At 41.8% G+C, this 16,224-nt stretch overlaps 1 protein-coding gene across 1 annotated transcript in view; it reads right to left on the bottom strand.

Annotated features, from left to right (window-relative positions):
• anos1 (anosmin 1) overlaps positions 1-16,224 on the bottom strand; it is a 37,787-nt gene that overhangs the window by 9,636 nt on the left and 11,927 nt on the right. The window contains exons 3-6 of the mRNA XM_026296343.1: positions 8,002-8,064; positions 7,477-7,699; positions 3,222-3,406; positions 2,725-2,854 (exon numbers count right to left, since the gene is read on the bottom strand). Coding sequence (XP_026152128.1) covers positions 2,725-2,854; positions 3,222-3,406; positions 7,477-7,699; positions 8,002-8,064 — 601 coding nt within the window. The remainder of the gene's footprint in view (positions 1-2,724; positions 2,855-3,221; positions 3,407-7,476; positions 7,700-8,001; positions 8,065-16,224) is intronic.

Here is a 16,224-nt window from a genome sequence, read left to right as displayed (position 1 = left end):
ATGACACTGTGTAAAGTAATTAGTCCTCCACTGACAATCTGCCGTGAGACGTTATGACAGGTGTCATTTCACATCTGTGAGGATTTGGCAAGACCAAGAGGGAGATCGAGGGTTAACAAACACATGCTGGCTCCAAATTCAGCATTCCATGCTTTAACTAATGTGTGTGTAGGTGTGTGTGATTAACCAGCTTTACTCTCTTACATGTGAGTAAAGCTGGTTCTGCACCTATCCATATGTGCTGTGACCCAGCCTGATGCCGGCTGCTCATGTCTGCTGGGTGCAAGAAGAGAGGCAGGGCCACTTGCCAAACGCCAGACCAGAGGGAATAGTCCTTTAATTAGGAAATGATTCATGCCACAGCCTGATTACCCCCAAGCCACCTGAAACACATTTAATCCACTCCAAAAACACAACTGGACACATCATGTCTACATACCAGCTGATGTTGGCTGCACAAACTAAATAAGCAATCACTTCTAACAGATTGCCCTATCACAGTATAGTAGTGCAAAATTGCAATCATATGATATGGTTGTACTACATAAATAACAATGGCATGAGAGAATGGCCAGGAGCTCATCAAATCTATGACAGCTCCCATCAGTCTATCAATGTTGTGGCACTAATTGGCCTGATCAGTTTCCATTCCTGCAGAAGAATCCTTCCCCCACCAGGTGTCTGGCTCTGTCTGACAGTCATCCAGAATGCTCTGTGAAGCAATTTTGTTATGAAGGACTGACACTGCACATCAACACACACCCCCACCAAACACTAAAACCATTTGTATTTGGCACAGGTTTTTAGTATTTGACAGAACATGATGACTTCTGGGTTTCTTCCAGTGCTAGAACACAACTTGCATCCATCCATAATCTATACCCGCTTATTCCTAACCAGGGTCATGGGGTCAGCTGAAGCCTATCCCAGCTCTCTTTGGGTGAAAGGCAGGGGTACACCCTGGACAGGTCACCAGTCCATCACAGGGCCACATAGAGACAAACAACCTCACACACTCACACTCACTCCTATGGGCAATTTAGAGTCACCAATCAACCTGACATACATGTTTTTGGACTGTGGGAGGAAACCAGAGTACCTGGAGAAAACCCACACAAGCACAGGGAGAACATGCAAACTCCACACAGAAAGGCCCCTGACGGGTTTCAAACCAGGCCCTTTTTGCTGTGAGGCAACACGATGTTTCCGTGTTCATCCAAACACGATAATCAGTTACAAAGCTGCAGCAGGAAGGATCTCTGGCCTTGTTGTTTGTATAGACTCATTAGCAGATTAAAACGACCACACAGTTTTTTCTGAACTTGGGATTGAAATGATTGTCAGTGCTTCAGTCACGTGCTTGAGAGGTTGCTATGGCTTCAGTTGGCCACCAGATGTCACTGTTATTAGTTAGACTGAAGCCTTGAAGCTTTTTCGACACAATTAGAAGGAAAGAGCTTCATGAGGGTTCACCTGTCCATCACTACCTAACAGATATTGATATTTAGCCTTACAGCTAATGTCAGATCAGACTGTAGGGTCGTAGTTTTAGCTGCTCTCTCCAGGGGGCGTGTACGTTGCTGATTGGCTCAGTGCTGGTCCGCCTTGTTGTCCAAATATGGTACTTCCGGCTCCACAAAAGCAACATGGCAACATCCAAAATGGCCGAAAATGATGAATGAATTGGCTTCATTCTCTGTAGATCTACGCCTTATACACCGACAATGGTCTCAACCAGTCTGGCTGACAGTCACTGGGGTGGTCAGGCTAATAGGACTGTCCACTCTGGAATAATTCGGTGACTAATCCCCCGTATCTTTCCAGTACAGCCATACAGCCCAATAGGAAAGACAACAATATCAGCAAGAGGAAAATGCTCTGACCAAAACGGGAAAACGAGAAGACCAAACTGTCTGTTCTCTTGATAATTTGTTTTACCAAACAAAAACGAAAAAACAGAAGATTAATCGATTTTCGGTTTTGCCATTGTCAATGATGAAAAAAAAAAAACAGGTGAACTAAGAATCATGTTACTGAATGAGTACCCAGTAGCAGTAATAGCTACCTCGTGGAGCTCTATTTCAAACACTTTAAATTATTATATTATTTTGTATTTTCTTATGCTACATGGAGAAAGAAACTTTTTTAAATGTCAGTTATCCCCACAAAAAAAAGAAATGGCTTGTATTTCAATTTCAATTTTTGTATTTTAAAACGATAATCAAATAACCACTATTTAACCACATTATTTTTCAATATCTGCTTCTGAACGAAAAATCCAATTACCAAAAGATACACAGACTCAAATACCTTTTCAAATAAGCACATATAAGAGCATGAACCCCATAAGTCAAATGTGGTCATGTATTTTTTTAAACGGGTGACATATAATTGTCACATTTCTTTTCATTCTCTAAGGAGATGCAAGGTGTAAAGTGCAGTTGAAAATGAATGGAATGAAAATGAATTTCTTAAAAGACTTACTGAAATGAAAAGGAATATTTTGCCACATACACTTCGTTTGTGTGCTCAGATAAGAAGTCAAAACGGGTCTCACAACTCTTAAGGTCCCACCTGTTCCAAGGTCTTATCCATAACAAATGGAGGTCAGTGGGTGTCAAACAGGAACTTCCACACAAACCAAGGCCACACACACACACACACACACACACACACACGCGCGCACACACACACACACACATGCATATATAGATACAAACAGACCTCTTGAGGAGCGGAAGTGTTTGCTGGGTGCAGTATAGCCGCGGGTCCCATGGACATTGACTGCAGCAACTCTGAACTGGTACCATCTGCTGGCTCTGATGTCAGCCAGTTGGACGTGCTCCTCTGCAGTCTGAGGGACAGATGGGATGGGGTGGTGGGGGAAGCAAGCCACAGGAGTCAGGGTTCATGGAGGGTCATAACCCCACGTGAGTTTCCTGCCACATCACTCATCTGTGTGTTTCTCTTTGCCAAACTTTAAAAGACACTGTGACTGTGAGGTATGTGCAACCGTGAACAACAGTCTGTCAGCGCAGTGCATGGCTTCCACAGCTGTAGCATGTGGCGCCCTAGGACACGTGAAGCTGAAATTTCACTGTTACATAAATCTGATCGAAGGAATCACACAGAAAACAAAATGTGATAGGATCTAAAGACAAAAACATTTTACCTTACTGGTATGCCTCAGGATTTTACATGTAAGGTAGGCAGATTAATACCTGTGCCACAGTCAGCCACTCTGTGGCATCGTCCTCGCTGGGATGGATGCCATAGTTCCAGCGGCGCTGCACCACATAGATTACAGGCTCCACGGAGATGTTGAATTTGGAAGACCAGCGGATTTCCAGCTGACCTGCTGGCTGCTCCAAAAACACCAGCTCTTTCCTCGGCTTCAGAGGGACTCCTAAAAGTGCAAGGAGAGATAAGACAATACCGTGACCGGACTTAACATGACTGTGTGGAACATTGTACATGAACCTCCTACATGACATTTGCTGTTTTCCTCCTGCAGGTGAAAGTCAGTTGGAAAGTCACCATCAGAGTTGGACAGATACAGTTTTTAAAATGAGACATGACCTCACCACAATAGATTTAATACATGGTGTGGGTCAACAGCATCATCTTTCTACTGTGACAGAGTGTGATATTTCCTGGCCAGAGTGATGTGTTTTAGTAGCTACGCTTCTTAGTGATGATACACATAGTTTGCATTTGGGTATGTGAGATGGCGTGTATTACATCTCTCTCTTTCTCACAGACAGTACTCAAGTGCAAACATACACACATATATGTAAAGTTCATTTGCATCATTGCACTTCACGTTCAGCCGTTAAGACAAAGTCGATGTGGCCAAGCGCAATAAGTTAGAGATTTATTAAGTGCAGGACTGGGCCAAATGCTTAGCCAAGTCAGACTGACTCTCTCGGTGAATTTATTGCAGTGGAGACATAGTGAGTTGTTGATTGAGCGTCGGGCACAGTGATAATGAGATGGAGATTGGAAAAGCAAGTTTGGAAGTACAGGGGAAGGCTGAGTACATCCACACAGTTCTCAATAAATCGCAGAGCGCTTCACACCATTATGTTGAATCTCTGTCAGTGCTGAGCGGCGCAGCACTGCTCCGCATTTACAAACAGCACCAGCACGCGCTCAAGGCTACCGCACAGCATGTCAGTAAACAACTTAATCAAGATTGTGTTTTGTATGCAAAGCGCTTGATCTACTTATATCTCCATTCGGTCTTCATACAGGGCATGTTAAAGTGATTGACTGATCCATATAAAATCCTGGAAGATGGAGGAGGGTCCCTGAGCCACATGCATATAGATTCAGTACTTTGTTTTGTCCTGCTGAGAAGAGTTTTCTGCATACTAACAGCTGGGGGTCATTGTGCTGTGGTTTCACAGCTCCACAGCAGAGTGTGCGTGTGTCTGTGTGTGAACAAATGTGTAACGTTTCCTGCGCAATAATAAACACCAAGGTAACCACGGCATTCCTCTTCTCCCTCTGCCTTAGCTCATCTTCCCACAAAGTCACACAAGTACTCCTGCAAAGCACAAATCATACACACATGCACAAAAATAAAAACACACACGCACACACACAACCTCTCTCTTCTGCAATATTTGGAAGGAAAACGAACACACTTTCTCCCAGCTTGGTCCTTCCAAAGATAACTTTTGGGTCAGGTTTGCTCCAAGAATAATATGGCGTTCATTTTTCAATGGCCGCATGCTTACTCCAGTCCATGATGTAACTGCTGTAGAAGCATCATCAGGAGTACAGCGTCCATTCATGTCCTAATAATGCCAACAATTAGACTCCAAGAATATAATTCTCAATACTCACGCACAGACTGTCATAATTACTGCTCTAATTACAGGGCTTGAGGAAAATGCTACAAATACTGCTTGTCGCTCAAGGACTTACGGTAAACTGAGGAAAACTGATGGACTTATTGACTGACTGAGTTGTTGTGACAATATGACACACAATTTAATTTAATTTCTGACATCTTCATTTTTTACACATTCTTTGTTTTTTTTTTTTCGAGTTTCTCTCACACTACATTGTAGAACTGTACGCAGAAGACATTTGGATAATCTTGGGTAGTGTCAGTGGTGCTAATGTGGTGCTTTTTCTTCCAAAAAATGAATAAAATGAGAGAACTCAAGAGAAATGTATGAAAATGAAAGAAGAGCCCGATAAATCATCTATTTATATACATGCACAGCATATTTTATCAGAGGCACACCTCCGCAAATACATCTTTGAGACAACAGTGGATGATGGGTAACAGCGTGGGCTCTATTGATGTAAAAAAGAAGAAGCATTGTTACACATCAAAAGCCCAGCGGGGTTCCAGTGTCTCTCAGATCCTGAACACTGGAGTTTTTCTCAATCAGGGACAGAGACATGAGCTAGGGACCTTAACCTGAACGCACACACACACACACACACACACACACACACACACACACACACACATCTGAAAGTGATCTCAGTGGGGGAAACGCTCCATTTCTCCCTGCTTGCTAATGCCTTCCAGCATCATGGCTCATCATGGCAAAGACTATACGCACACACACACACACACATAGAAACAATTACACTCTTCAAACCATGAGCAACTAATTAGACCTTTAACACTGAGGACCAGGACAGGAATTCCATCTGGACTTTCACCAAAATGCTCAGTGTAATTCAGTGTAAATGTAGCGCTGACAGAGACCCATCACGAGCTCAGTGTTTGGACTAAATCAGCGGGTAGGCTGCTTGATTTGAAGGTCTCACAGTGTGGTGAATGGTTTTCATTGACTGGGTCACTGTACTGAAATGTTCAAGGCTATGCCTGCTTTCATCTTTCCCCGATTAACGTGCTGTTCACCTTTTAGGCATAACATACACCATGAAGTCCCTGCGGATTTTTCCAAATGAAATATAAATACTGTTCTGTGTGCACAAGCACAGACTCAAATCACATGCTCTTGCCTCTCACTACTAAACACAGTACGCACAGTAGAACATGCTTAGCCTTACTGCAGTGTGATTCAAAGCATGCTCAGCTACAGTCTATCACTGCAGCAGTTCAAAGCATGATTTAGACACATCCTCCACTGCTCTCCCTTCAACATATCCTTAACTTTGTTATGGCCTCAGGCTGTCAACAGCTGTGCACCGTATATACAATGCAGTTTGAGATCCTGTCTCTAAGTTCAGGGGCTCTTGGTTCTCCCACATAACAGCTCTGCACCCTCAGAACATCAACAAGGCATCAGTGCCTTGGGCAGCACTATTAAACTGTTCTGCTGGAGCAACAATTTCTTGGGTACGTGTGTGTATGTGAAACCCAAACTTACCAAGCTCATCCAGCAAATTCAATACATGAGATATAATCCAATTTACAACAGGAGACAGCACAAATGAAGCGTGGGTGAGGCAAAACACAAAGATTTAAGATTCTAAGCAAGTTGTCAAAAATTGTACAAGACATTTTACAATCTGCATCACTGAGATTTAAAATTAACGTGTGACGGGGAGAGATTAATTGCTCTGGTGCCATTTATGAAAATTATGCAAACTGCAACATTTAAGCACATTAAAAGCATGATGTTTGAATCGGACCATTACCAGATATTAAAGGCGTTTATTGAAAAGGAAAAACAGAGGAGGAGGGAGTATCCCCGATCCAGCTGCTGAACCATGTTAATCCCTTTTGGAAACAACGCTGAGCAATGATTAAATAAACAGATGAGTTGTTGAGAACATAGACAGTTAAACAACGTCATCAGTGCAGACAGTTTCATATTTAAACACTTTTCTTTCATATTTTCCACAGTGTTTTATCTCATGATTAATCGGCACATTTTTATCAAGTCATCCCTCTTTTTCTCATTCTCTTCCTGTCATCGGCTAAGTCATTACAAACTCATGCCGCGCAGCCAAACATTGTTTTTAAAAAAACTTTATTTTAAATCCTATTTGACAAAGTTGTGTCTGGTAAAATTTAGAGGAGAAAATGATGAAACTAAACAAAACGTATAATTCATGAAACGGTGCAACAAAAACCAGGAGTATTGGGTTTGGATATTTCATTCAGTGTAAACATGACTCAGCTTCATGGAGGAGCTGTGTCAGATGTTTATGAATAATAATACATATCACTATTTAATACTATATTTTAATCTTACTCTTAATTAAACAACACATTAATGTAAATATGTTTCCATAAAACTGTTATTTTTAGCCATATCTAGATTCAACGAATGTGTGTCCAAACCACATTTTTCACTGTTAGGAAGTTTCCAGGAAGTAATGCGTATGTGTACTCCAGATTTATTGTTTTAAATCTTCTCTCACCGATAAACAGTTTTCAATATTCTCTTTTCTCTTCACTGGCACTGCATCACATCAAACAATTTTTGTGGCAGATTTTGTACGATACAATATGAGGCAAGTTGTTTAGTGTTTTACCTTTGTAGAGGTCCTTAGGCAGCTGACACGTGTGGCCACATCCATTGGAGCAACACTTTTTGACAGCTGAACACTCTCCATCCTCCTCGCAGCTCTCCACGCAGGCAGCCGCAAAGCCGCTGGCCCTCTCCGGGGCAGGACAGTTGCCCTGTTTCACTCCCTCTACCGACTTCAGGAAATCACAGCTTGTAAGACACTCATAGTGCTTCTTGGGAAAGAGGGTCTAAGGAATGGAGGGAGGATGAAAAGAAGAAGGAGGAGGAGGAGGTAAAATATATGTCACATTACTTTATAAGACCAACCTGCCTGGCTCCTAACAGCCAGCTCAGTGAGCTGACAGGCACTGTCCTGTTTACATTTCAGCTTATGACTCACTCAAGCTGTGAGTACATTATACAGCTGTGAGCCTCACAGTGCAAAAAGACTTACTTCACACTCCTCTCAAACTTTCCTTTTACTGAATTTTCCCACTAAGCCTGAACACTTGAATCTGAGGCAACCGCAGTATTTGTGGTAGTGACATACCTCACATAAATCCTGGCACTGGTTTTCCTTCAGGTCCCAGGATTCCTTGCAGGGCTTCAGGCACTGTGAAAAGGAGAAGGGTGTCAATTCTTCAAAGAACCAGCCACATCAAAGAGCCACTGTTGTGGAGATGGTGTTTTCTGTGCTCGAGTGCTGGCTGCCTCACAGGGACCCCACTCAGCCCCTTTTCTATAGGTTCACAACAACCAGCCACACCTTTCTCTGTTACAAATGTCCTGCATGCCTTCAGACAACCTACAAAAGCAAACATGGGGTAAAAGGGCTATTCGTTATGACACATGAGACACACCCTTGCACTGTGTCTAAAAATCTATTGATGTGTGGGTTTTGCTTAGTGTTGGTCCTGACAGATCCCTCCATCATGCTTTATCACTGCTAGCCTCACATACTGTCTCATTCTCATCCTACCACTTCTCCTGCTCATGTCCAGGCCCGATACACTCTAGCACTTGCACTTAACTTCTTTGACTTTAACACGCTGAGCACAGAAAGTGCTTAATAAATAATACGCTCAGTTTAATGTTCTCGGGATTCCCTTTTTTAAACACGTGGAACAAATTTACTGAATGTTTGGCCCAGGCGCGAGATAAAGGAAAAACCTAATAAGTAATTTTTTGTCAAACATAAGGATGATTGAATTTTACAACTCTAGTCAAACTCCTTTTTCTTTAAATGCAGATGGGACTAAAATTAGCTGGGGGCTTCTAGGCCACTGCTGTTGACCACTGAGAGATGGCGAAGAAGATCAAGCTCAGTCGAACCGATAAACAAGTGCCAGGCTGCTTCTTCGCTGTACTGGACGCAACCCAAACCACACCGACCAGAGATCTGCCAAAGTCACTCATTCAGCTCCATTTGATTTAATCTCCTGTACCAGCTACAGCATTAAGTCGAGTTACAGCAGTACATTTTCAACACATTCATCATCTGTCCAATATGTTGGTCAGTGGGAGTGGAGGTTATGATAGAGTGGGTATGGAGATCTGCCATCGGAATAGAAGAAACAATCTCCTAATAAAAATGATCAGAAGAATCTCTGTTAAGAGGGTACAATGCAGAAGAATGGTTAAGTGAGAGCACCTACTGTGGAAATGTATTTAACACAAAGTTGATGTAAGAAAGGGATCCAGAGAGCTGTATTTATGACTCTTTAATTCACTCATTAGCCAGCTCTGTCATTATTATGCCATTGCCAGTGAAAAGTTTATTTGCTTTTTATGGAGTGCGGTGGACGGGCACATGATGAAACATAAACCTTGCTTCTGGAGGAACATGCTGCAATCAGGACCGTGCACATGCCTGCCAGCACCCTCAATTACACTCAGCTTCAGCTCTCCGCTTTGCCCAGCTTCGTCTCAGGCAACCGAGAGCCCTGTGTGGACAGTGTGTTGGCTCCTTAGTGCAGAAAGAGTAGAGGAATGTTGGGAGGAAGGATATTTTCTTAATTACTTCATAGCAATGTACTGTACCTATCACTCAAATGATATAAAATATAAAGTGTCAGAGGAAAAATGGGACACCTTGGAGGAAAAGCACATAGTTAGGACAGATGAGAGCTCCAAAGGAAACTAATGTGGTTTCTACAGAGCTGATCAGGTTAAAACCACTGTAACACCTCCGAGTTTTAAGATGACATATGAGCTCGACTGCACAGTCCAAGTCATGCCTCACCGTCCACACAGTCTATGCAGTTTTATCATCATCTGCTATTAATAAATATGGTGACCTTATATCACAAATTCTGTTCTCAGTTGTGTCTGAGCTTAAAGCCTGCGGCGCAGACAAGCAGCAGCAGCAACCCCAGCATCCACGCCTCACACGAACACCACACAGGAACAATAAGGTGTTGAGGCCATAGCTCCGTGGTGCACCAGTGTCTAAAGGACATTCTGCCAGTAGACGCACTTGTTAAAGCTCCCAAATCCCTTCTACAAATCACTGAACATACACACATAAGCCTGGGGGATCAAGCTCATTTTACTCATTGAAAGATCTTGTGTGCCTTTGACTGAATGCATTCCGGTAGCTTTTCGTGAGGATGAGTGTTTTTATGGTTCAATGCAATCACAGATACACAAGTGAAAATAGAAACATCGTTACCTCGAGATGCTCAGGCCTGTGTGCCAAATAGCATGAATTAACACAGCACATTGCGCTCCAAGGATATTGCAACACAGATCAGAATGTCTTCAGTGTTGTCTCACCCTCTCAGTCACATTTTTTTTTTCTATGTATCAACTCTTCATGCAAAAGGTTCCTAAAACACTGCACCAGAAAGTTGTTTTTTTTTTCCACCAGCACAGTTGATTGTTGCTGAACATAAAAATATATTATAAACCTCATAAGCATTTCTGTCAAGACAGTGATAACTCCCAGCAGGTGTGCTGCAAACTGAAATCTGTCAGCATTTCTCCCCAGCCACACCCACAACCCGACATATAAGTCGGGAAGAGGAGGACTAACGACAGATGTCTTGCCAAAGCAAATAGAATGGCTGGATATAATTGCAAAGGTGCTCTCATCATTCAGCGAGTCCTGTTCATACAGTTTGGTGCTCAGTCTAAACCATTGCACTGATGTTGCCAAAAACATGCTTGGGAAAAGTGCTGTAACATATTTGATATAAGCTTTTGTGCAATTTTTTGGGAGAGGGGAGGGCACCACTTCCACCACACCCTTATTATCCAGAATCATGTTCTTCTTTCATATGTTGAAATTTTAACAGTTTGTGACATTGGGCTTTACTAAGTGAGAATTATGCCAGTCATGAGCTAATTACTAACCCAAAAAAATCACTTCCAAACCATATTTTAAAACTTTCTGCATGTCAGTGGTTTATATTCTTCTCACAACTGCTCTGAGAATGTAGATTTGTACTGAATGGGACATAAACTATCTGAAGCAATATTGTTATCAATGGAATGAAATGTGACTAGATAATCCAACCCATACTCAAAACAACTCAGACTAAATTTTAGATTATTTCACTTAGAAATAGAGGCTTTTCAGTGTAAAGCCTTAGAGCCCTGGAACATTTGTACATCTTGCACTGATGAGAGCGATGCTAATGTTTGACAGATCTAATCTGGAAAAATACACCATGTAACAGGAGTACAGGACATAATGGAGCTGGATGTAGTGTGTCTGCTGGGGTTTGGGTGCCAATGTCTGGGTCTCCCTCAAGCAAATTTCTCCTGCTGGTAACACAGCTACCATCTGTTTGAATAGAATAAGGAATGCATGTAATTATGCTATGTGATGTTAACTTATTTCTGGACAAATTCCACATAAAAAGACACACATGCTTTTGCTCTGAGATGTAAACAAGAGCATCGGGTTGTTTCTATGGACTCGAGCTGTTAGTCTTAACAAAAGCGGCTGATTTCTCCTTTGTCCTCTTATATTCCAACCCAATAGTGACACATTCTGCATGGCTAAGTAGGAACATCCACAGTGGTCTTTCACTTCCCATTTCACGGTGTAATAAAACGCAGCAGTTGTTACTCTGGGGGAACCTGAAAGGCATTCTGTGGGGCCGATGAGAGAGTTAGGCTGAATGGCAGCCAATGCCACAGCCCATCTTCACTTTGTCAGGGCTAAGATGAGGCAAGGAGGGGGTAGAGGGGGGCAAAAACGAGGCAGGAGATGGAAGGAAGAGAGCTGGGGTGGAAAACTGGTTGAAGCGCACAGAACTGCCTTTCTGCATCACGGGAGCAGGGCTATCTCCACCCATCGTAAAAACGGTTAATGCCCCGAGTGAATGACTGGAATAACAAGAGCTATGAAAAAGTGCATATATAAAATGTCATGCAAGTGTTTAGTTTTAGTTAATGAAGCATGAACTGCTACCAGCCAAGATTGCCCCAAGGCTTAACAATACACACTGTATACAAAATAAAACAGCAGCCATAATTCATACTGATACCAATGACATTTTCCCATATTGCCTGAACATATCTGTACAGTCACAGGCAGACGTGGGAGACAGCTGATCCTGTTATTTTTTAATGAAATTTAGCTGATAATAAAGTAATATGTCAAAACATGTGAAATTTGTGCTTTTCTTGCAACTAAACAGATTTCTTTCTCTCAGATCTCCCAAAACTTCAGAGATGACATATAGGACATGAACATATCGATCTCAACACTGACAGTCAGCGTCAAGCTTGAGTCACAGATATCAACAAGGTGCCTTTCAAGCCACTTGGGATGAGATTTCTGTTCCTAGAGGAAGACTCAGATATGGAGTCTCTGTTGTTGTCCCCCATACACTGTGAATCTCACCTCCAGTCTCACTGAGTTATGGCTGTTTTCTGCTGCCCTGGCGCTTTTCACACTTCCGATGACCGGACTTAATTATTCCAGCAGCTCTCAGCTCTCTGCTCATATCTATCGACCCATCCAGGAGCAGGTTGCCAGGCTCTGCTCTCCCCTCTACTGAAACAGGCACTTAGTCCACATATTCACTCACTTCTCACTCTATTTCACTTTTATTTTGCTGTCACTTCCCCCCAACTTCTTCAGCCTCTTCTCAGTTCTTATCTCCTCTCTGCTCTCATATCTCCATCCCTGCCTTACTCTCCTTCGCAGACCACATCTGCTCTAATCCTGATCAATTTCAAAACTCGTCTTTCCTCAGTGTTGTGGCCTTCCATCTCCACTAAGATAGTGTGTTGATACTCAGAAAATGGATGTTTTCCAAAACTCTTTCCAAAGTAGATAAATTTGAAAACACCAAGCTAATGTTCCATTGCAGACACAGAATACGCTTTTGATCATCACATATCTTTTCGCAAACACAGCCAAGGCGCTTTAACTTGCCAGAAATGTTATGAGCCCATGTTTCTGTAGCCTTCAACTTTCTTTCTATGATCTTTTTTTCTAGCTTATAGCCATATACTATGTAATACAGGTGAGGTCACTTCTACATGGTTTTTCCACAACGTTTTTCACAATCAATCAAAACCTTTTTGAAATACACCAACCATATACTGTACAAAACAACAGGAACAGGATCTCAAGAGACATTTTTCAGTCTGGATTGAAGTTTATCTCCAATATTTGTAGTTGTAAAATTTAAAAAAAAAAAAAAATCCAAGCAAGCAAATCATGCCCTACATACCTTTCACATTTTATCAAAGACTAGGATTTTTTTTAAAGCAGGCACTCTTCTTTTGTATTGCTGATACACCTGGGAAAGCATCATACCCCTTTTCTTCAGCACTATCTATGCAGACAGCACTATTTCTACAAAATATGTGCTTCTATTAAAAGTAGAAAGCAATAGTACATAAAATATACTATGTGTGATTTTAGATACAGCACTTTATTAACAGGACACAAAAACATGTCAGTGGTCACCTCTGTGTTTGGGTACTCTGAGACAGAAAATGGGAAACCACAGAGGGGAGTCAGAAGTTGCCAAGCCAAGCACTAAAGTAGAGCCACAAATAAATATTTTTCTCTTTGCTGAATGTTTTCAAGATTAATAATGTTGTCAATAACCTATTTTTAAAAGCACATTAAAAATAACCAGAGAGCAAGAGATCAATTTTTTTTTTTTTTTGCATATCTGACAGACTGGAGCTAGAGAATGTTTCATACCTAAGTCTCATTTTAAAAAGGGGAAAAAAATATATAATCATTATTTGTATGTTTTTCTGCAGCACAGTGGCTATGGACCCACGCTCTCTGTCACTTTCTCACCCTCAGTTTTCAGAGAAAAGCCACAATGAGGACCATTACTCCAGATAACATTTCCTCTTTTCTCCCTCATTCTCATTCAAGGCACATACTCTTCAAGTTGCCTCAAAGAATTCAAAGTCGGTTTGATTTCAATCCAAAGCCATATTTAAGTCTGCTTTTTCAGACTAAAAAAATGTGCAGCATGTCTAACATCTCCAGCTGATACCCACTAAGACACCCACTACAGGTTAACCAGGCTGAAACATTTTTGATCAAGCTCTGTGGAGTTGTGACCTGAGTGTAAAATTACATGCTAGCAAGTCTTTCCAATATGTCTCTGACAGGCCATTAAGTTTCAGAGGATTGTAAAAAAATCTAGTGAGTAAATCAGAAAGAGGATATCCCCATCCTGAGCTGCTATGAAGTCTAGACACACCATTTCCTCAACCTAACATAACCTTAGACTGTCCTAAGTTTCAGGAGATATTGTGTATTTCATTTCAGTGCCAGCGAAAACCAGCACAGGTGTGTGTACAGCAGACAGTGGGGTGGATCAGGTAGATCAAAAAGATTAACAACGTGCTGGCTTGGGATGTGCTTGTGCAACTCTATACTCAGCAAGCTCACAGAAGTGTGGATACATATGAAATGAGATTTTCCATAGGAAGGAATTTATTTTATGTAAAGGCCACATTTAACTTGTCAGAAACAAAAGCTGGGTGAGAATTTAATAATTGTATTAAAGCTGTTACAAACAAGATGTTTGGATGAAATGAAGTGCATCTTACATATTCATAAAATAAGTTTTGGTTTGATAGTTCACTGGAGCGCAGATAAAATTACACAGTAGTGGTTGCTCTGGGGTTTTCTGTTGTATAATTATATAAGCCTCTGCAAACTAACAGGAAACCCACATGGCTCAGAGTGTCAGTGGAGGATCGCTGTATTCAGAGCAAGAAAAGACAACAATTGCAGCTTGTTGGTGGCCCTGCACTTCATTTGGGCATCATGCACGTCCAAGACTTCGGATTCCCATGAAGGAGCCTGGGTAATCTAATGTGCATAACAAATTGGTGGCTGTCTGCTCTCCTCTGCAAACCATACAGAAATCCAGCATTAAGTGCAATAGATCTTTATCATCACTGTATCTGTTTATAATTTCTGTCGTAGCCGGCCTGAGGAAGGACAAGCTGCCTGCTGGCAAAATCCTGCAGCAAAAATGTAGGTTTGACTATGACTGCAAAGAATTATTTTCTAAAAATTAAATGATATATGCAGCTGCTGGCAACTTGCGTTATTTGTATTCTCACTGCAGCCTACCATGAGAGTTTGCTAATTATAAGTAATACAAGATAATTATAATAGTTATGCCTATTGATTCATACTGTGATTGACACAGACTTCTTCAAATTTCCCTTAGACACAAGTAATGACATATTTTCCAAATCTCCAAGTGTTTTACAGCCCTGAGAGGGATGTATGCTCTGAGTATTGCCAGTGTCATAATTCCTTCATATTTACAACCAACTAAAACACTGTAGTATTCCAGCTCAAGTGGGGTGAACTGAAACATAGACGGTCCAACGGACTTTCTATTTCGTTTCTCAACCCCAGCACACAGACGGTGAGTAACTTAGCAGGTGGTGTCACAGACAGTCTTTGAGAATCGTTTTAATTATTAATTTAAATGCAGTTGAGGGTGCAGACAACAAAGAGCTGAAAAGGAATAGCTTGGCAGAAAGTCAGAAGAAAAAGAGGAGGAGCAGGAGGGGCAGTGCATGAATTATACATTTACCCCACAATCAGAGGTGCCTGCCTTATTTATGAGCAAAAAGCCCACACAGCTTAGTGAGAATTGTGCTTTGTCTGCTGTGGAATGCAATAGCAGTTCACTTAATACTTAATGACTTTGAAGTTTCACCCAGATACCTCTGCCCCACCGCCACTAACACACACACCGATGCCCCACTCCGCTGTGAGGGCGCCTTCTCTTACAGGCCCTCTGCCATCTCATGTTGTTAGGTTCTGCAGTGACAAGAGTCAAAATTGCAGTGGCTGTAACTAGAGCCGCAGTTATCACCTACCTCTGGGCTCAGTTTACATTTCATGACAATTAGACTCAACACAATGTATCCATCATGTGGGGTCAGATCAGTGATAAAGAGGCCAGTGGGCCTTTTGCGGTGATGTGGCATGGGAAAGCCAAACCCTCTCTGCTGTTCTCTGAAAACCACGTCAGATCTTCCCAACACATGATTTACTGTGTTTCCTCCCACACCATCACACTGAATAATGTTATGATGACAGATGCATAGGAGCAAGGTTGAAAATGTGATCACATGATTAAACACTTCGTCAGTGCCAAAGCTATTTATTCAAACTGTCTATAAAGTTGATTTATAGCAACAATAATGAACTCACATTTTCCTTGTGGAAACAGTCATTTCTGTCAGGACGACATCAGTCATTGCAGAGTGGGCAGATAGTAAACAAGAATGTTGGCTTGTCCCTACAGTG

The sequence above is a fragment of the Mastacembelus armatus genome, chromosome 21, assembly GCF_900324485.2.
Source record: "Mastacembelus armatus chromosome 21, fMasArm1.2, whole genome shotgun sequence".
Taxonomy (NCBI): Eukaryota; Metazoa; Chordata; class Actinopteri; order Synbranchiformes; family Mastacembelidae; genus Mastacembelus; species Mastacembelus armatus.
Note: the sequence above shows the minus strand (reverse complement) of the source record. Positions and strands in the feature narration are given on the sequence as shown.